Here is a 19477-nt window from a genome sequence, read left to right as displayed (position 1 = left end):
GTGTAGCAAAGTACATTACCCAGACTTGATAAGTAGAAGCAATGCTAAAGCTTGCTAAAGAGACCAAACCAAATTGTATTGAAGATACACTTCAAGTTTTTATTTTTTTATGGTAAAAAAGTGTTGTCAATGAAATGCATTTCATTAAAACCAGTCCAGTCACACAGCTAAATGATCGCTTTAGGTAGCCACAAGCACAGGGTGTCAATGCTTATGTAGACATCAACGGTGTGCCTGGGAATGGTGCATGGAATCACTCTTTCAAACACAGAGAGGCTATATTGACTGGGAGCCAGGAATGCATGTGTAGAGCGAAGAGGGTGATCAAATCTATACTGTATACAGCAACCCTGTTATCTGTTCATGGAATTGCAGATCGGATTCATTTCTTTAAAGTACCGCTATAAAATATCAAGAGAATTACATTGATGGGATCTAGCATGGCAACCTTTTCTCTGTTCTCTCTCCTGCTTTTTTTTTTTTTTTTTGGGGGGGGGGGGGGGGGGGGGGGGGGTTCTGTTTAAAGAAAGTCAACAGAATAAAATAACCCTTACACACATACCATTGCCGTTTTGGGGCTCGATGTGAATTTATATTTTACAGACAACAAAAAGAAAACTGGGTAATAATATATACAGCATAATATATATATTTTAAATAAAAACACAAAAGTTCCAAAATACTCTGTTAATTTACCCAGGATAACCCCCAAAAACTGACATATTAACGGAAGTCCTTTTCGACCCCCCCCCAGCAATATATAGAAGGGATTGAAAAGTTGAATCCCTTGGCTGACAGTTCTTGAATTTAAACAATAGTCAACATAGTTCTTCAAATCATTTAAAAAGACAAAGTGTTCAGAACAGTGAAGTGTGTCCTCTCTGCTGTTGAATGCAGATTGTCTGATTAATGCACATCACTCCTCCAATGAAACAAAGCCTACAGCGAAGCCGGGATTTCTGAAGACACAGTGTCCAAAGGCTGCCAGTGACAGTCCATTAGTGCGTCATACAGCTCCTCGCTTTGCTCCATAAACTGCCGGTTGGCTTCTTCAACATCAATCTGGGGGGTTGGATCTGCAATGTAGGAGGACAGGATCAGCTGGGGAAGTTAGCAGCCCTTTCAAGAGTAAAATGAGATGGTTTGTTGTCTATTAAGGAACAAACTGCTTTGTGTACAACTAACCTTCAAGGGCATCATCATCTACTTCTTCATAGGACTGCAAAAGAAACAGCATGAAAAGTTAACAAATGTCTAAGCCTCTAAATAAAACACATTACACATTATTCCAACTGCAGTAATTACATCTAAACCTACAGATGTGCTAACCGAGGATATACAAAGATTTTAACGGGTTGTGTTCCTGTCCCCTGCAACTAGACGCACTACAGTACCTTTCTTGTGAGTAACATCACATGCAGACACTGCAAGAACCAATGCAGTGGTAAATAACCACAGTAGTTCATGTATGCATAATCCAAATCTGAAAACAGAAACAATAACCTGCAAACATTACAGTAAATTACTTTTATCGCAATGACTGTTCTTTCTCCTGTCATGATGCCAGGAGGGTGACATCAGATGTGACATCAGATTTTGTATCACTCCACTGTACAGAACCCAGGATTGCAATGTTTTAGAGCTCAGTGCCGAATGCTGTGGCAGCTGCTACTGAGAAACTACACAGGTACTGTACCTGCCCCAGCTGTTTTGGGACATCATCAATTTGGGTTCCAGGAACGATCTGCTCTCCTAGAACACACCTACTTATTTAAACAGTAAGGAGCAGATTTATGAATCTCCTGCATTTAAAAAAAGAGCACATTGCTAAAACATACAGAAATATTTACATATAACTTTACAGATATGGAAGACTGCAAAACCAGCCATTCACACTGGCACAAAAGTCTATGGAAGCTGCCTACCTGCATGGCGCTCTGTGTGTACCCGTACTGGGGATAGCTGTAGCTGTAGCTCCCTGTGTTCTGATCATAGCCCCAGTTAGCGTAGTAATTCTGGTACTGCTGGTACTCCTGGTACTCCTGGTAATACTGATTGTATGGTATTTGGTTGTAGTTGTAGGTTTGGGGATAGCTTGCTACGGGTGGCGCTGGCTTACTCCTAAAAAAAAAAAAAAAACACGAAATTGCACAGAAACATTTAGAAAACAGTCACACGTTCTTTCATAACGTCAGCAAGTTATCTCGCCATCGTAAAATGTGTCTGATGCAGTATATTGCAACAGAATACACAGGGGGACAGCCACGAAGAAATTTACTCCAAAGTGTCATTAACACCCATTGAAATTACAAAACCTGAAAAGCACCAACTTGGAAATGAATGTTAAAGATTGTTAGGCGTTCAATAAGTTGTTTATTTCTAGTAAATTGGCTGGTAATTTGTTTACCTTTATTTTTCTAGTTAGCGTGCCTGTGTCTTAACAAGGGAATGCAATCTGTCGGTTTAGAATGAGAAAAGTCTTTGTTCTTTTCCTAACATGCAAGAGCTGAGGAAAGCCACTTGTCCTACAGTGTTTTTACCATGTTGAAAAACCACGTGCAAATACGCACACTACAGCTTTGTATTTACACAGCCTGGCATCACTCTGTGGAAGCCAGGTTCATTGAGCACATGCCGACAGCTGGCAAAAGCAGCTTCACATATCGGAATCTGTAGTGTAGTACTGTACCTACCTATCCCCATTTACCATCTCCATTTACTGCCAGCTGCCCATCATTTGGGGCCTCTGCCTGCCAGCACACAGAGGAAGAGTGACTTTCTAAGCATTCGTTTCTCAAGAGGAATTCAACTCACGCTTTAGTTACTGCCAGACTTAATCGCAACGGCTTTCCTCCGAGCCCCAATGCTCCCTGGTACTCCTTAAGAACCCGTTTCTGTTCATTTTCATCCATAAACTTCACAAAACCGCAGCCTCTGAAAAAGGAGAACCCCAAAAATGCACAGATTAACATGCAGACACAATTCAAAAGAGTCTGTCACGCACCTCAGACTACATGGACTTTACCATCATCAAACATTTATTCTTGAATAAAAGTGACAACAGACTGAAGAAAGGTTTATTATGATTTGAGTTAGATTAGAGTTAGTGTACAGGTTATATCTAAGCTTGTGTGGTGTAAACAAAAAACACACCTCTGCTTTTATCCTCAGTCAGTTCACTTCTGCTCCTTGTGACATCCTCTTATACAGATGTTCGCCGTCCAATAACCCCTTACACTTATTAATTTCAACAGCCTTATTCCAATCCTTGTGATCAAGTTCAAAGTTACACAATCACTGCTGAATGGCACTTGCTGTGTATTGGACCATCTGTCCGTTCACTCATACAAATGAACAAAATCAAAAAAACTATTTACAAATAAGCACTTCACCATGCATCCCAGGAACTGGAATTCTGAGCTCTCTGGTTTCACTTTACCTGGAGTTGCCATGCTGGTCCAAAACCACCTTCGCTCCCCGGCAAGACACGTATCGCTTCAGGAAAAATTCATAGAGCATCCCATCATCTACTTCAGGAGTCAGATCACCAACAAACAGGGAATACTCGGGGCTGGAGGGGGGCACAGGGCATTAAGTACTGTAGTTTCTTGCATGGGTGGAATTCCCACTGGCCTGTTGCACATCTTTTACTTTTTTATGGATCGATTGATTGACTGACTCTTAGTTCAGTCCTGTTATGAGTTCAAATTAGTACTGCATTTAGATTATTCCAGCCAGCTTAAACTTTATTATGCACCATAATTAGCTGCGTACAACAATAAACAAAAATAATTTAAAAGTTTTCACTTGGGCATCTTTACCTGCTGTCACCCTGCTTTCCATAAGTGGCCCGGTTTAACTTGAATCTTTTAGACTGGGGAAAAAAGAAAATATAAATGTTGTGCTGCACAACCTAACAAAGATAAGAAACCTACCAATGTGCGTGTGTGTGGGGAGCGGGGAGGGATGTGGCACAATTACACATTTACAGATGGGCTAACACTCCACTACTATTAATACAGAGAACACAATACATATTCAGCAGTGAAACTACCCATGTGTATTTATCATTCAAACACCATTGATTCAACACACCATATATAATGTCAAGGAAGTACCAGAATCCGTTGATCTGCACATTCAACACCTTGACTCCTATGTTATTTTTTTATTAGACTGCAGTCAGGCACTGTAACTTACCGGCGTTGCCCCTGGCAGGGGTTTCCCATTGATTTTAAGAAGACATCGCTCTGCTGTTGCTTCATCTGCAAGCTCTACAAAGCAGTAACCAGCTGCTGACCTGAAAACAACAAGAGATAACCATCACGAGCTCAGAAGAACTAGGGCCAGTTTCACAAAGCACTGCTAGCACTTAAAAGGCTGCTAGCTATCAAGCTGTCTTTATGGAAAAAGCAAATTAAAAAAATAAAAAGCAAATAACGCTCCCAGGTTTCAGCATGTATACTTAATTATACATTATTACATGTATATTTTATTGGTAAATAAACCACACACAAAAAAGCACTCCTGAGAACTTACAACCAGTGCTGCAGCAGAAACTTCATAAGCAATGATAACTGTAACACTGTTGGCGATTTAAGTGGGTGGGAGAAAGAGATTCAGGAAGGATGAGAGTACTTCTAGAACAGGTCCCGGACTCTGATTTAACTGGGACAGTGTACTGCAGTTAGCAGCAGCCTTACCCTGTCATCTTGTTTCGAATGATTCGGACTCCCTTGACAAGCTCTCCCATGGTGGCGAAGGCACGGGAGACAAACTTCTCATCCATGTAAGGCTCAAGCTGCAGGGGGAAATAGACACCAGTAAACAAACAAGCAATACTGTTCTTTATATCAAAACTAGGGGTTGAAACCGATAATGGGAGATCACCAGTTAAGCTCCTAGAGCAAATTTAAATTACAGCAGAGATCTGCACACGCTATGTATCACAAGCACAGATATACAAAACCACACATTGTTCCCAACATACTGCGACTGTTGTATCTGCATGCGAACCACACGTTTCCCCTTTCATGAAAAACAAATTCAGACTCACGTTTCCCATCCACAGACTACTCATTCTTGAAAGAGTAACCGTCTTCTATCTTTAAATTAACCAATTACTCAAAAGCAGAAATTTTAAGCAGAACTGGCATCGCTGCAGCTGTCAAAGTTTACTCTCTTAAAAAACACACACACACTTCCCACGCTGCACAGGTCTTCCTGTTGGTATCAAACCGTTGTATATTTTTTACCAAGACTGACACCTGCTGCCTCGGAGGGGAACTGAGCCTTTCTAACGTTTCTAGGTAATGAATATAGTCTAAATAAATCAATAAATACGTTTGTGCATTATAATAGTTCTTCACTTTGTTGTTGCTCGTTCGACAGATAATATGGCGAGTTTGTTCACTAATTAAAAGCTAACTGAGCGGGCCGACCTTTTCAGAATCAGCTCAGCTGTAACCAACAGCAACGGACTGTACACAACAAACATGCGCTTGGGATGAGCGTCGAGAAAAGAAAAAACTGGAATCAAAAGAAAGAAAGAGAATCTAACTATAAATTAAGGTACTGACCACCACAGACAACGTGGATCATTGTTTCAATACAAATGTGTGGTTTTTGACTGGACGGAGGTGAACGCTGGAAACGTTATATTGTATCACCCAACGTTGTTTACTTGTAGCATATGTTTTTCTTTACCATGCTTCACTGTGGTGTGTATATATATATATACCTTGATACTGCATTGCTATGCAAAGTCTTTGTTGTGTCTTTAGAGGCTTTTTGATTTCGTCCGTCCGTACTTTAAATTTCGGGAATTTCTGTTGCTGTCAGGACCCTATGTAATTGCAGACAGGTTAAAAAGTTTGTGTTGTCCACCCCCGCCAAAATCTATTATAGGGTTGTGTTATACAGTGTAATTAAATTGAGGCGACCGGTGGAAAGATTTTGCCCAAGTTTAGTTATTATTATTACTCCGAGGGCGGTAGTTTTCCTTCTATGATTCGAGAGCAGGCCAGTTGACGCTCCTGTTTGTTTACAATGCTTGAAGATTCAGCTGTTGGCACAAAACAAACATGTAAACAAACCTAGAAAGTGCATATTCTTGGTACATTACAGGAAACACAAAACAGTCTGATATTTTCAGCTTTTTAAAAATAAATCATACTACAGCTTTTAATGAATGAATGAATCACCATTTTGTGACTTTTTTTTATTTGACAGTATAAAATGAGCTCTCCGCTCTCCTCCCTGGGAAAGTTCAGAAGGGCACCACTGCCAGAATCACACAATCACAGGTACAGATGTTTATAAGGAAGCTCAGGTTATAGTGGACTGTATGTCAGAGGTTATCAAACGTTTCTGTTTGATTTAGAATAGTGATCCCAGACTGAAAATGGAGGAAAAGGAACATTGATAACAAGCAAGAAAAACTGTACTGCAGCATAAGTAAAAAGTAAATGTATATTATTTGTAATTTCTACATTTCATTTTTTCCTACTTCTTTTCAGGGGGAAGCAAGTCCCCTTTAAACCGAACCCCTACACAGGTAAGGAGTTTTCAATCTTAACAATATCCAGGATAGAAATAAGGCTGCCATTGCATAACAGTTTGATCAGATCCTAGTTTTACTATAAGACACACCTGAGCTTGTTACTTGTACATTGTGGCTCATGAAGCTCCTAGTGAAACCTGGAATGGGTGAAACTGCTGTGCAATAGGAGTCTTATTTTCACCCCTACAATATAATTGCTTTCATACTCCTACAGAATCAGCTCTTGACATTTTTAATGATGTTCAATAATGGGAACATAAGACCCAATTCCCTTAAACTCCTGAGTTATTTTTGTTACGAATAAATGCTTTGATATTCATGAAACTGTGTTAGTCTGTTGCTGGTTGACAGTCTGTTCTGTTCCTGAAATCACACTTGTGTTCATCGTCGTTTTGTTAAGATGATGAAGTTGCTCTGTTGAATGACATGCTAAGTCCAGGGCTGGCCGCACCTTCTGCTGTGGCTTCTGATGGCTCTCCCACTTCCAGGTCAAAGGCCACACTCCATAAAAGCAGCACCAAGGGTAAGCGCATTGTTAAAAAACTTTAGATGCACGAACATTGCATTGTGTACAGCTGTTATGGATTTGAAGTATATTTCTAATGGCAATCGCACTGCGACATCCCCAGGCTCTTCACCCAATGATTTTGAGCTGATGTCTACCATGATGCAGAAACTGACTCAGCTGGAGCAGAGAGCTGCAACCCAAGCCCAGGACATCAAACGAAAGGTATTGTGTTTTATTAAATGATTAAATTGCACCAGCCCAGGACTCTTGAGATGGACCATGCCTGCAAGGATGTCCCAGGAGAACACAGGCTTGTTCATTCACACCAAGCATAAACAAACTGCAACTAAAAAGAGTTGCAGAGCTGAAAACTAACTGCTTTAACAAATCATTCAAAATGTACTTGCTTCTACAGTATGTCTCACATTCCACGGGCAAGAGAACAGGTCCATGAATAGATTTGAAACCTCAATAGGTTGCGGCTTTGATCCTTTTTTTCATACGACAGGATAAAAAGATTGCCGTCCTTGAAGAAAAGTTAAAGATCCTTCAGAAATCAAAAGGTAATGAGACTTTGATAGTGCTTTGGAGGAACAAAATACAAAGCATTAGGGAAAAAGTAGGGAAACGCTATATCCTCTTGCAATGCCTAAATGTTCTGTAATGTACATTCTCATATCTGGACGTGTACTTGAGGATATACTGAGTCTGTTGTGTAAATGTTTTATAAGTCAATCAAGATTTTTTTAAGAATTTCTATATCTTTTTACAAAAAAACGCTGTTCGTATCTCTTTCTGTCTTTTCTATATTGGTGTAGTTTGCATTTAGAAGTGTCAGTCCTTTTTATTTATTGTTTTTTTAGTTTTTCTCTTAGTTATAAAACACCTACAGGAAAACTGGTTGGCAAATTTTTCTGTTTTTGAATGACTACAGGAAAAAAAACTTTTAAATGTATTGAAACTTTGAAACTACACCAATGCAGAAAAAGATGATTAGCAAAGTAACACATTCACCTTTCCCGATTGAAGGAAATGTCTATGTGACATACTAACTTTCGCTCTCACTAGAGGGGACCTCCACTGAGTCGAGCAAGACTGAGGAGATTGAGAGGACATGTCTTCAGCTACAGAACCAGGTGTGGGAGATGGAGGTGAGGCTGGATCTGGGCTATGCAGCTAATGAGGGTATCTTTGTGAAACTAGAAAGTCGATGGCTGATTTCTTCTTAATTTTTTTATTCCTTCCCCCTTTTTATGATGGTTTCTGAAGAGCGGCTCTTAAACAGATCCTTAATCCAGAAACTAATAAAGTAAAAAAAAAACTGCACACTTACAGAGTAATTGCAGTAAGACCATCTCATAATGATTGCAGACTTCCTAAAAGGCTGCAGTAAAAAGAAGTGGCTTGAAGCTACTGCTGCAAAACTGGCTGGTGAATGTTCTGTTTTTAACAGCAATTTCTGAACGACTACGGGATGGTTTGGATCGGAGACAAAAGGGAGCGCCGTGATGTTTACCCACAGGAAGAGGACGAGCGCAGAGAGAAAGCGCATAGCAGCAGCAGCCAGCACCTGTGGCAGCCAGGTAAGCCGCTTCTCTCTAAAAGTTAAACTGCTGTTGCTTTTTATTTATTAACCCTCATGCTTCTAAACATATCATTAATCTCAGTGTCTTTTTAGCATTTTCAGAAAGCAGATCCTTGTTAACCCTCAATGAAACTATGTGAAAAAGATGTTTTTGAATTGTATACATACCAGACTGATGATAATGTCACGGGTGCATGTTCTTCAAAAAAGTACAATAGTGAGTCGCTGGGGACTAATGTTAACTTTTGTGAGTGCTTGTAGTAATAGGCCAGCATAGTCAAAAACAGATACAGTATGGTAGTAAATCCATAGGAAAATGTGCAGATTTGCAGTACAATGTTAAACATTTATAGTGGTGCTGGGAACAGAATGTTTTTCTGGGATGATTGCCTATATTTTTAGGGTCTGAAACTTTCCCTCAAACCCTTTTATTTAAGTAGCAATAGGTCTCCTAATGGTGTGTCCTGTAATAGGATACACAGGAGAACAATTAGCATGTGTGAATATGTATGTCACTCTGTTATATATATATATATATTTACTTATGTAAATCAAAATGACTGTGTATATATCTTAGAATAGTTTTCTACTTTAAGTCAGTATAAAACATTTGAATGGATTTATTAAATAATTGTTTTTTGTACCTAATCGTAACCTGTTACTAACAATAATAATGCATTTCTGCATTATTATTATTATTATTTATTATTATTATTATTTATTATTATTATTAATTGGTCATTTAGACTTGGGGTGAACAAGGCATCACAACTGATGCACCTGAGTCACCTCGGTTTTACAGAACCTCCTGGTCTCAAGCCCTTTTCTTTAACCACTGGACCACCAAACCTCCTATATGAACTGAATACTGGCAATGTGAATGAAAAGAAGCTAGCGTGTCACCTCCTTACAGGGCGCTCAGTGGTGAAGGATTTCCGCATGGATTTCAACCTGGTCCAGAAGAACATCGGAGACCTGAACGTGCTGGCCGGGGAAGGGGAGGCGCACGTCAAGCACACCGTGGGAGGGGCCAGGCTGGAACGCCACGCCCCCATCCCTCTCACCCTCTTCAAGAACGGGATCTTGATGTTTAACGGTCCATTCCGCTCCTACGAGGAACCCGCCACACAGGTAACAGGAAGAGTGAAGGTTCAAAGTTTCTTCACACTTACATTAGTAATGTTAACTGGTGTAAGCCTACGTTTGAAAACCATGAAATAACTATGAAAGATGTTCTGCTTTTTCATTTCAGCAATGTATGCAGGATATAATGGATGGGTACTTCCCCACTGAACTGCAAAACAGATTCCCTGATGGGGTGCCCTTCCAGGTATGTCCTGTTCGGTATGAGTTTAGGATAGAAACGGCAGCCCCTCACACCAGGGTCCCGCTCTTACAAACAGCAGTACCTGGCACGCCACACTTATATAACTGACCACTTGAAACTGACTGCTGTTAAAGGCTTGAAGGTCTCACACTGTGAATCTTTTAAACAGGTCTCCCCTGGCTTATTTTTGGAGCTTTTAATAATACAATACCTGAAATCATTGAAAATGCAAGTCTTGGAGTTGCGGATACAGTCGCTCTTGAACTGCCTCCCCTCTCTATGTGTTTCTAACTGTGGGTTGTACTGTGCTCCTGAGTTTCACAGCTGTCTGATAAACGCGATGTGGTTTTCCGAGAGAGGCAGCGGTGGGGTGAGTTCCCTGGTGCAGGGCAAGCTGTGGGCAACAGGACAGGGCCAGCGTCAGACCCAGCTTCACAACCTGTGCAGGAGACCAGCCACCTACCAGGTGAGGAACACCACAGACTGTACCTTCATTCACTTTCATATCAGCGACGTGCAAACTGCCTTTCAGAAGCATTATCAACAGGTATTCAATAAATCATTAATTGACGTGTTGATTTCAAAAAGCTGTCCTCCCTCACGTTTACAATTGAGTAACAATCAGTGGCAATTAACTTAGTGTTTTAAAAGCCGATTGGAAGAGTTTTGTCCTCGCTGACTTTTATACTGCTATACTGGCTTACCAAGGCTGTAAACTGACAATGAAAATGTCAGATGAGAGGAAAGTATTATTTTTGAATGAATAGCGAGTCCCGAAATAGTGTCATTGACTTCTGTCCTCCAGGTCACAGGCTGTCTGTGGGTCAGTTTTTAAATAAACTTCCCAAGACTGTGATAAAGGAAGGCAAGGTGATCGACATCCGAGGAGCCATCGAGCAAAACCTCCAGGTAAGCAAGAGAGCGGAATGTGAAACACAACAGCATTCTGGCTGAGTCACAGATGCTTCAAGAAATAACCCAAGGCTGGTTTCCCAGACCCTCAGGCAATGCTGTCCAATTCTAGTGCTACCAATATACTTTATGAATGAACCTAGTGTATGAATTCTACTGATACATGGCATTGATGTACCTCTTCAGCTAAGTGGGCTGCTAGTGAATCAGTCGGCTGTTTTATGAGGGCAGTCTGGTAAATGGTTCACAGTATAATCATTGCATTATCTCACTATCCACTTCAGTGCTAATGCAGTAGTTATTTCATCGACTCATTATATACTGCAACTGTTAAGAGCGCTGTCGGCACAGCAGCCTGTGCTTTTCCACTTTGCTAGCCTGCATTGTGTATTTGTGTGTTCGCACACCAATCTGCTTTCTCGTTCAGTTCCATGGTCTGTCAGTCGGTTCATTGTAGAGGTCCTGCATTAGCTGGTATGTGTCTGTTCCAATGCTGTGTTCTTTTCCCCTTGGTTGGACAGGGTTCATCTCCCTCTCAGAGTCCCAGCGTGATCCTGATAGAAACCCCCTCTCTTCTGGCATTGAAAGAGAGGTACCGTACATCACTTCTGACACACAGCTCTCCTGTATTGCCAACATGTTGTAAACCCACAAGTTACTGACCCTGCGTTTGTTCTGTATAGTGCAGTGTTGTTCAGGTTCTGACTGGGCTGTATTGATTCTCCTGAGCTGCAGGTTGGAAATGGATGAGAAGAGCAGACCTGGCACTGCCAAGGACGTGTCCACGCTGCGGGTGAAATCAGAAGATGGGGAGCAGACTTTCATTCTGAAGATGCTCTTCTCAGAAACGATAGGGCAGCTCCGCGCCTACCTGAACCAGCACAGGTGAGTGTTTACAGGAAACACATTCATATCAGGGACAGCCGGGTAAAGCAGTTCAATTCAATAGAAACAGCCCACAGGGTGAGTGGCTATGCCTCTTGGCACAAACCTGCCTGCTGCTTTAAGGACATACAGTATAGCTACAAATAAAAATGAAACAAATCCTCTTTTTATATGAGGGTGTTTTCATTGGTAGCACCTAGATAACAATCTTGATTGTTTTTGGTCAATGCTGGTGCTCCAGTTTGTTAGGCAGCTTTACCCTTTCTTTGTGGTGAATTCTGCAGGTGGTAAGGACCATCATAGCTAATCATACACAGGATTTTGCTGCCTTTCCTGTTTGCGTAGACTAAAATAACATAGCGTGACTGACCACAGGAGGAAGCCAGATTTGATTGAAGCAGCATTTGCCAGCCCTATTGATCATTTCAGATGGACTGAACCAATTGCATTTCAGTTAGTTACTTTATTATGAAGTGTTGCTGATTTCACTGTTGTGTTCCATTGCAGGGGGGAAGGGCAGCACCTCTATGACATCATCAGCTCTTTCCCACCGCAGAGGTACAGTGACGACTCAAAGACCCTAAGGGAGTGCGGCCTGGTACCCAACGCTACCCTCCTCCTGAGAAACAGAAAACCATCGTAGGAGAGGTCACGTGACTGGCTCTAGAGCTCTGAAACTCGGCCCCATGTAAAAAGCAACAAGACAGCGCCTCAATTACCAGCTCAGTTTGTTTGATTGGCTTTCAAGGTGCTTACTCCAGTCTTCAGTATTTTCTCCTGCCTTTTTAGAGGAAAAAAATGCCATCTTTACTTAAATGAGAAGAAGACAGCTCAGGAGCGCTTGCATGATATCACTTATTTTTTTGGTTCTATATAAACACAAAATATATTGTAAAAGGCAAAATGAGTGCAAAACAGCATTTATTTGAAAAAAAGATCCCCAGTGTTTCTTTTTGAAAGTTAACTACAATGTGCCTTTAGTTAATTCCTATTTTTATGAAAACCAGAATCATTTTTATAAAACTAGCAGCAAACTAATATAATTCAGTGTATCTTAAGCACCTCCAGGTTATTTCATTCATTCACTTATTAATTCCAATTAAAAAGTCTTCTTACTGCTTTGGTCTTGGTGCTAATTTGAAAGGTGCCATGTAGGTGCTGTAAAATGTTAAGGGCAGTCTTACATTCTTGTGAATATTCTTCATACTGTACATGCAAGGCAATTGGCCTTTAAAATAATTTTACTTTGAACTTGTAAGGTCTTGGTGTGTGTGTGTAATAGCTCTCAAACACATTCCACTTGATCCCCTGGCCTGGAACAGGCATAGATCCTGAGTTAGCTGCTTTAATTGAATGAGATTTTTCCAGAGTCCTAATATACTTTACCCTTTCTAGAAATCCACCAAGTGTAAAACTGTTGGAGATTAAAATGAAACACAAGCACTAAGGGTTTAGGGAATCATAAGATGTACTTTCTTTTTTTTTGGATCCATATATGGAAATTGGCAGGATGTGTTGAAACAGTAAGAGGTGGCCACAGTCAGGATTTTGCACAGGATCTGCTGCACTGGAACAGTACTTCTCTCTACCAGATATCATGCACCAACTCCATTCAACTGTGGAATTTTACACCTCAGTCTTCCAGAGCAAGTCATAACAGTTAGAATTACCAAGTGCTGCTCCACCCAGATTGCACCACCACTCCAGGACTTGCATTTTGAGGGGTCTGTGAAAGAGAAGCCCCATTAAATCTGCAGCATCTCACAACTGATTTAAAATAATAGTGCTTCTGAAACCAAACCTTTAGCAGCAGGCTTTTCTTGTGCTAAAGGTTTTCTTGTGCAACAGCGCTTGCGTGTCGATGAATGCAAAGTACGCACGTCTTGCACAAGAACTCAAAGAATTTACACCAAACACACCACAGTTACCCAATTTATACTTTATTTCATTTGCAGTACATGTTTATTATCTTCTTGGAAGACAATAATAGGTTGATTTTTTTTTTTTTTTTTTTTTTTTTTTTTGCCAAAAAAAAATGTATTTGTCCAAAAGGCAAAGCAAGAGCTAAAAAGAATAATGTAATACACAATGGAATGCTTCTGTCAAATAACCTGTTACACAAACCAATGGAAAACAAGTGAATGAATAGCAGGGAATGCAACAAACCGATGCCCAGAAACAATGCTTACCCGTCAGGGTTGGGCTACTAGGATGAGGGGGTGGGGGGGGGTGGGGTTGCAGCAACAGCAGCAAGACCACTAGATTCAGATTCTGCACCGACGTTGATATGCTCCATTGCCAAATCAACCTATCCGTCTTTGATGTAAAATGAACGCAGCACATCTGGAGAATTGGAAGTCTGTATTACTGTGTTGAACTGTCAAGGTTGGCACGCGGGAGGATGAACAGTAGTTACTTTTACTGGTATAGAGCACTTAAAAATTAAAGATCAAATAAACTGTACTTGGCCCTCGGATCATACAGTAGCTCCTAACAAGTTGAATCTGTGTTTAAGGTGGCTCTCTTTAAGATGCACAAGGTACAGGAATTGTATTTACTTGATCTCTCCTTTAGCAGGTAAACCCAGTGATGCCATTCCACACACAACTGCTTAAGTGGTCTTGTGATCTCATTAATCCCTGACCAGACCGCATCGATGAGATGGAAAACACTGAATGCACAATATTACTTCAGATTATTAAGTGTTTCATGAATAACCTTCATTTAAAGTAAGACTTGGGTTAGGAATGTGAATAACACTATTGATATTTTTTGGCACTCATTAAATACCACTGAATTACCTCCAAAATGTTTTTTATATATATATATATATATATATATATATATATATATATATATATATATATATATATATATATATATATATATATAAACTGTGTTCCAAGTAGTGCTGCATTTCCTGAAAACACAGTGAAGAGATTTCCCTCCAAGCAAGGAGGCTGAAGCAGTGCACCACTGTTAATACTATGCCATACAGGGTTATGCAGAGGCTGCTCACTGTAATCAACCATTGAAAGACAACAACTGTAGTTAAATTGCCTCCACTGCCATAGAAAATGCCATGTCTACAGCAGCTGGGCTGGTCTTTCTTTTTTCTTCTATGTGTGTCATAATGCATCAATTTAACTGTCTTTATGGGATGGGAGCACAATACTTGTGACATACTTTTCTTTACAATATTAGGTAAATAAGTAAATATTTCACTAATATATGACCCGCAAAAAACATCAGCTGTAAAGCTTACCCTAGAAGTGATCCACTGCTACTGGACTAAGCAAATGATTTCCTGCTGATGCCCCTTCACCACCCCCACCCAAAAAAAGGTTTCTAGTGCTCTACTTCATTGATGCCTATTCTTTAAGACAATTAGCAGTATTTAAGTTTTGTAACAGGAGGAATAGAAAGGGTTCCCGGCCATTACTTTGCATATCAGAGTGTGTGTATTAAGGTTAACCTTGTGCTTGTTTTTGGCATTCGGTACAGCATTAAAATAGTGAGGCTGGGGCTGAGCTGAGGGGGGAGGAGCTCCCAGGCAGAGGGGAGGAGCTCCCAGGCGCTGCTTGGCTCAAGCGAGTTTCAGGAACTTTTCCACGGCGTCCTCTTCTACAGCCTCTGCAAACATCTCGTAGTCCTGCAAGAGAACACGGGTCATGAAGAAACAGGACCTTAACTCACACATACACGATACATACAGGTTATACTAAACAGCTAGCTTTTATTCTGTAGCATGATGTCTGGAACCACACTGGGTTAGAGAACTCTGTTTGCAAGCCATGTATTAAGTTAGCGTTGCACTTGCTCGGTCATTTTACCTGTGCTTTCAGTCTGTGACAAGCTTTGACCCAAAGCTGCAGTGAAAGGAGGCTGGAAGTGCATGGGTACGAGACACCAACCTCTTCAACCTAAAACAGCAGCTGATACCACATTCTATAATGAAAACTCGCGTTTGCTATGCCATGTTTTGCTTTGAAAATGTCACACTGGAAACCTAAGCAGCAGATGGAATCACTTTGTTACCGACCTTTCCTTTAAATGAAGCTGTGTGCTAATCTATTAGGAGTGACACCATTCATTGCAGCGTATCGATGAATCCTAATACTTTAAATTAAACACTGGATCATAATAAAAGGTATTTGAATCGTGATACAAGACCAACAGCTCATGGTTTCTGATTGAAGAATTGTGTTGGAGTTTACAGAGTTCATACTCTCCCTATCACATTTAATGTCATACGAACAAGTCAATTAGGACCATCACATGTAACATGACTTCATGTATCGTTACACCGCTATAATCCAACAGCCCATACTGGTTTATACTGGGAGAGACAGGAGCGTCTCTCTGTTGAACTCACTCCACAGTACTGGTCCCCGTTGAACACCAGGGGGGGCACGGCAGTGGGGTTCCCTGCCTTGGCCCTCATCTCCTCCCGCAGAGAGCTGTCCTGGGAGATGTCGATGAGCTCGAACTGAATGCTCTTACTCTCCAGGATCCGCATCACCTCAGCCTGCTGCGACTTCACCTGGAACAGGGAGGGAGGGAGGGAGCCTGAATCAGGGTTACTGCACCGGAGAAGCGGCATGTAAAGGACCACCTGCAATTGTGTGCAGAACGCTCTCCTCAGGACTGATTCAACTGGGGAGTTATTTCTGGTCTAAATGTTTGTTATTGAAGGAGGCTGGAATCACAGATGAGCAGTACAAGTTACACATTCAACTCAGGTGCGCAGAGAGCTGTCGCTGGTGTACACAGATCTGCACAGCCCAATGGAGATAGGACACAGGGGGGTGCAATGAAACTGCAAGCCCTGCAATATCACAGAGTCCGACTACAATAACAAAAACCAGACAAACCAGACAAAAACCTGTCAGTACATTTGAAATCCTGTTTCACGCACCTCAACTTTATTTATTAAAAAAGTCACAAATTAACTTTTAAATTGCAGTCCGTATAGGGCCTAAAAGGGGAATCTGCTGGATTATGAGCACAATCAATCTCATGTGTGTTCCAGGACCACACCTCAGCACTGCAAACAGTGAAAACAAACACTGGATACTTGGAGACACACCCTGGGCTTGCTCACTAAACATTTACAGTACTCTGCACCTTGTTCTGCAATTAAAACACATATAAAAGCAAGCAGTATATGTGCACAGCCGTTTATATTCACATTATTTTGTAGGTAGGCTTGTTTTTGTCGGGTTGGAAAACAGTTTCGGTATCTCTTAATTCACACTAGTGAAACAGTCAAATGAAAGTAGGCTATATTATGTATGGTGTCATATGCCATAAAATCCATCCATTTATTGCAACTGTTACATTTTATAGGCTATATTAATGAATAACAAATTCCTCGCCAATGACCGAAAATCAATTTCCAACTGCACCCTTTTAGAAAGTGTGTGTGTGTGTATACGTTATATATATATATATATATATATATATATATATATATATATATATATATATCAAATAGATCCACAATAAACCAAACTATTAGACAATGACACTTTAAAGCCGACATATTTTAACACATTACTAGACAATTAACTTTCCTACGAAACAAAACTAAATGTACATGTATTTATTCTGGTCAAAGCGGAGTGCTAGCACAAAATGTTACCGTAATATTAACTATTAGTAACAAACATCTGGACCAAGGCTGGCCCGTAAACGTGTCGTTTTATTTTACAAAGGAGTGCTGGGTTATTTGTCAACTCGTACGTGGGGTGGATAAACAATCCTAACACAAAATAAATACATTACTTTAAAACGAATGGGTTGCATATTATTATTATTATTATTATTATTATTATTATTATTATTTATATTTCCACAGAATAGCCTCTACTTGTACAGTATTTTGCAAGCATGTTCCGGAAATATCACATTTTGGGCTCGGCATATTAAAGAAGGCCATTTATTTTACCAGATAAATAACTTGCAAGTTACTTACATTTTCTAAATAGGCTGTTGGGCTTCTCGAAATATGCGTTTGTAATTAATATGTATTTCACCGCATGCTGCACAGTGGAATCGCAGGTCACCAGCTACGCAGAAACTGGAACAATCGACTTCCGCCTTTCCAGACGCTGCATTCGTGCAATCAATTCCAGTCCTTTGTAAAACTCATTAGTGCATTAAAAATGCTAAACTATCACACCAAAACGTTAACACACCCGCATACCCACGACTACACTTAATACAAAAGCAACTCCCTGTAACACTGTAGTAATCTCTTCTTGGAGAATGTCTTGTCATATAATACAGCTGGGTGTGTCTTCTTAGGAATATAACAATAGTTTCCTTTCTGGAATGGAAAGCATGTGCTTGTTTTACAAGTGGCGTGCATTTCAAAAGGCTGCTATTTCAAGCACTGGAATAACTAACGCCTTACCTCTCTGGATGCGGTAACGGTGGTGTAATAGACTTTAACGCTCATTGCTGCAGAAGAGAAGCTCCCTTTGTGTTTACAGCTGTAGCAAAGCAGCGCCTCACTGCCAATACTCACTTCTCCTTCTCCTCCTCCTCCCGCAAATACACACCGCCATGTGATTTAAAGAGACCAATAATGCCGCTTTTTAGAGGACCTTTCTGAAGTCACAGGCCGACTACATATACAGCATTATAGATTCTCAATATTAAATAATAACATCAATAAATACATAACTGATAATGTTAGGCAGGGATAGAATTTTTAAGGTAAACCCGTTTAAACGAACTCGGATGCAACGTAGTTCTAAATAGTTAAAAAGTCGATCTCGCTCATCTCGTCTCTTGGGGGTAAAACCAGACGATTTGCACGCTTTTTTTTTCCCATTAAATACAGCACAGATGAAGCGGGATTGTGGCGGTGCTGATGCGATGAGAAGAAGTCTGTGTCAATCTGCGTCAACAAAAGCACGAAGCTATTATCACTTTAGCATGCTGTTCCAAGCTAATTACAACTGGATTTTCAAGATCCTGGAGAATGTGGTTCCAGCTGGATTGTCAAGATCCTGGAGAATGTGGTTACCCCCACACAGAGCCGATGCAACCACATTCTCAAAGGGGGTAACCCTCTTGAAAGACAAGTGTTTTATGTTAACCTCTGCAGATACAATCACTTCATGTCTGAAGTACATATTCCAACCCTACCCCCTTTTCATGAAAAATGCTGGATTGACAGCAGAGAAGTTTATAAAGTTCTGTCTAGACAGGTTCAGACTCTAATGCCTCTTCCCCTCTCTAACCCACTTGCAAAATGCACTAATTTATGACTGATGAAGTTGCAGTATCTTAAGACTGGAGATGCAGATAAATGAAGTAGTATTGCTATTTGTTCATACAGTGTGATATAATCTGAAGGGTTTTTTTATGTAAAAAAGGACAAGTCTGTTGCATGTTTGTGATATTTAGAAAACAAATGTAACTGCATCTGTAATAAAACAATTTAAACTTCAGGACTATGCGACAGTAAGAGAATCATCTCTAAAACAAATGACATGGCAGTTATTACTGAAAACAAAGATTTTATTTAAAAAAACAGTACAAATACAGTTTCAGAACAAAAATAGATTTTCTGAATATAAATACAGCATTTAATTTTTTTTTAAAACACAATATATTATAAAAACTATTTCCCTCAGAAATACGAGGCATACATACAATATCAAACTTTGTTGTTGTACTGGATTG

The 19477-nt window shown here is 40.3% G+C and overlaps 3 protein-coding genes across 3 annotated transcripts; 1 reads left to right on the top strand and 2 right to left on the bottom strand.

The window, feature by feature from the left end:
* Positions 1-503: 503 nt before the first annotated feature.
* LOC121308307 (tRNA selenocysteine 1-associated protein 1-like) lies at positions 504-5229 on the bottom strand. Its single transcript, XM_041240634.1, has 9 exons — positions 5057-5229; positions 4704-4801; positions 4201-4300; positions 3822-3874; positions 3440-3571; positions 2815-2934; positions 1926-2121; positions 1186-1219; positions 504-1076 (listed from the first exon to the last, which is right to left on the bottom strand). The coding sequence occupies exons 1-9, from the start codon at positions 5078-5080 to the stop codon at positions 940-942; spliced, it is 894 nt and encodes a 297-aa protein (XP_041096568.1). The 5' UTR covers positions 5081-5229; the 3' UTR covers positions 504-939.
* A 69-nt stretch (positions 5230-5298) lies between these two features.
* Positions 5299-13793, top strand: ubxn11 (UBX domain protein 11). Its single transcript, XM_041240630.1, has 15 exons — positions 5299-5571; positions 6232-6305; positions 6519-6556; positions 6963-7085; positions 7192-7292; positions 7579-7633; positions 8139-8221; positions 8524-8653; positions 9569-9786; positions 9908-9985; positions 10307-10448; positions 10788-10891; positions 11416-11486; positions 11630-11779; positions 12287-13793. The coding sequence occupies exons 2-15, from the start codon at positions 6238-6240 to the stop codon at positions 12420-12422; spliced, it is 1497 nt and encodes a 498-aa protein (XP_041096564.1). The 5' UTR covers positions 5299-5571; positions 6232-6237; the 3' UTR covers positions 12423-13793.
* A 1103-nt stretch (positions 13794-14896) lies between these two features.
* sh3bgrl3 (SH3 domain binding glutamate-rich protein like 3) lies at positions 14897-18329 on the bottom strand. Its single transcript, XM_041240635.1, has 3 exons — positions 18198-18329; positions 16155-16322; positions 14897-15431 (listed from the first exon to the last, which is right to left on the bottom strand). Exons 1-3 carry the CDS (start codon positions 18240-18242, stop codon positions 15366-15368), a joined length of 279 nt encoding a protein of 92 aa, XP_041096569.1. The 5' UTR covers positions 18243-18329; the 3' UTR covers positions 14897-15365.
* Between the last annotated feature and the right edge of the window lie 1148 nt (positions 18330-19477).

Source organism: Polyodon spathula, unplaced genomic scaffold (assembly GCF_017654505.1).
Source record: "Polyodon spathula isolate WHYD16114869_AA unplaced genomic scaffold, ASM1765450v1 scaffolds_633, whole genome shotgun sequence".
Lineage (NCBI taxonomy): Eukaryota > Metazoa > Chordata > Actinopteri > Acipenseriformes > Polyodontidae > Polyodon > Polyodon spathula.
Note: the sequence above shows the minus strand (reverse complement) of the source record. Positions and strands in the feature narration are given on the sequence as shown.

Bases quoted from the DNA above. Each gene is read 5' to 3' on its own strand.
- sh3bgrl3 (XM_041240635.1), bottom strand. From the start codon at position 18,242: ATGAGCGTTAAAGTCTATTACACCACCGTTACCGCATCCAGAGAG. The intron at 16,323-18,197 runs GTAAGGCGTTAG...TCCCTGTTCCAG, and splicing joins CCGTTACCGCATCCAGAGAG to GTGAAGTCGCAGCAGGCTGA. The intron at 15,432-16,154 runs GTGAGTTCAACA...GTTCTCTTGCAG, and splicing joins ACGGGGACCAGTACTGTGGA to GACTACGAGATGTTTGCAGA.
- LOC121308307 (XM_041240634.1), bottom strand. From the start codon at position 5,080: ATGAGTAGTCTGTGGATGGGAAAC. The intron at 4,301-4,703 runs GTAAGGCTGCTG...TGTTGTTTTCAG, and splicing joins ATTCGAAACAAGATGACAGG to GTCAGCAGCTGGTTACTGCT. The intron at 2,935-3,439 runs GTAAAGTGAAAC...CTCCTTTTTCAG, and splicing joins GACCAGCATGGCAACTCCAG to AGGCTGCGGTTTTGTGAAGT.
- ubxn11 (XM_041240630.1), top strand. From the start codon at position 6,238: ATGAGCTCTCCGCTCTCCTCCCTGGGAAAGTTCAGAAGGGCACCACTG. The intron at 7,634-8,138 runs GTAATGAGACTT...CGCTCTCACTAG, and splicing joins GATCCTTCAGAAATCAAAAG to AGGGGACCTCCACTGAGTCG. The intron at 8,222-8,523 runs GTGAGGCTGGAT...TGTTTTTAACAG, and splicing joins ACCAGGTGTGGGAGATGGAG to CAATTTCTGAACGACTACGG.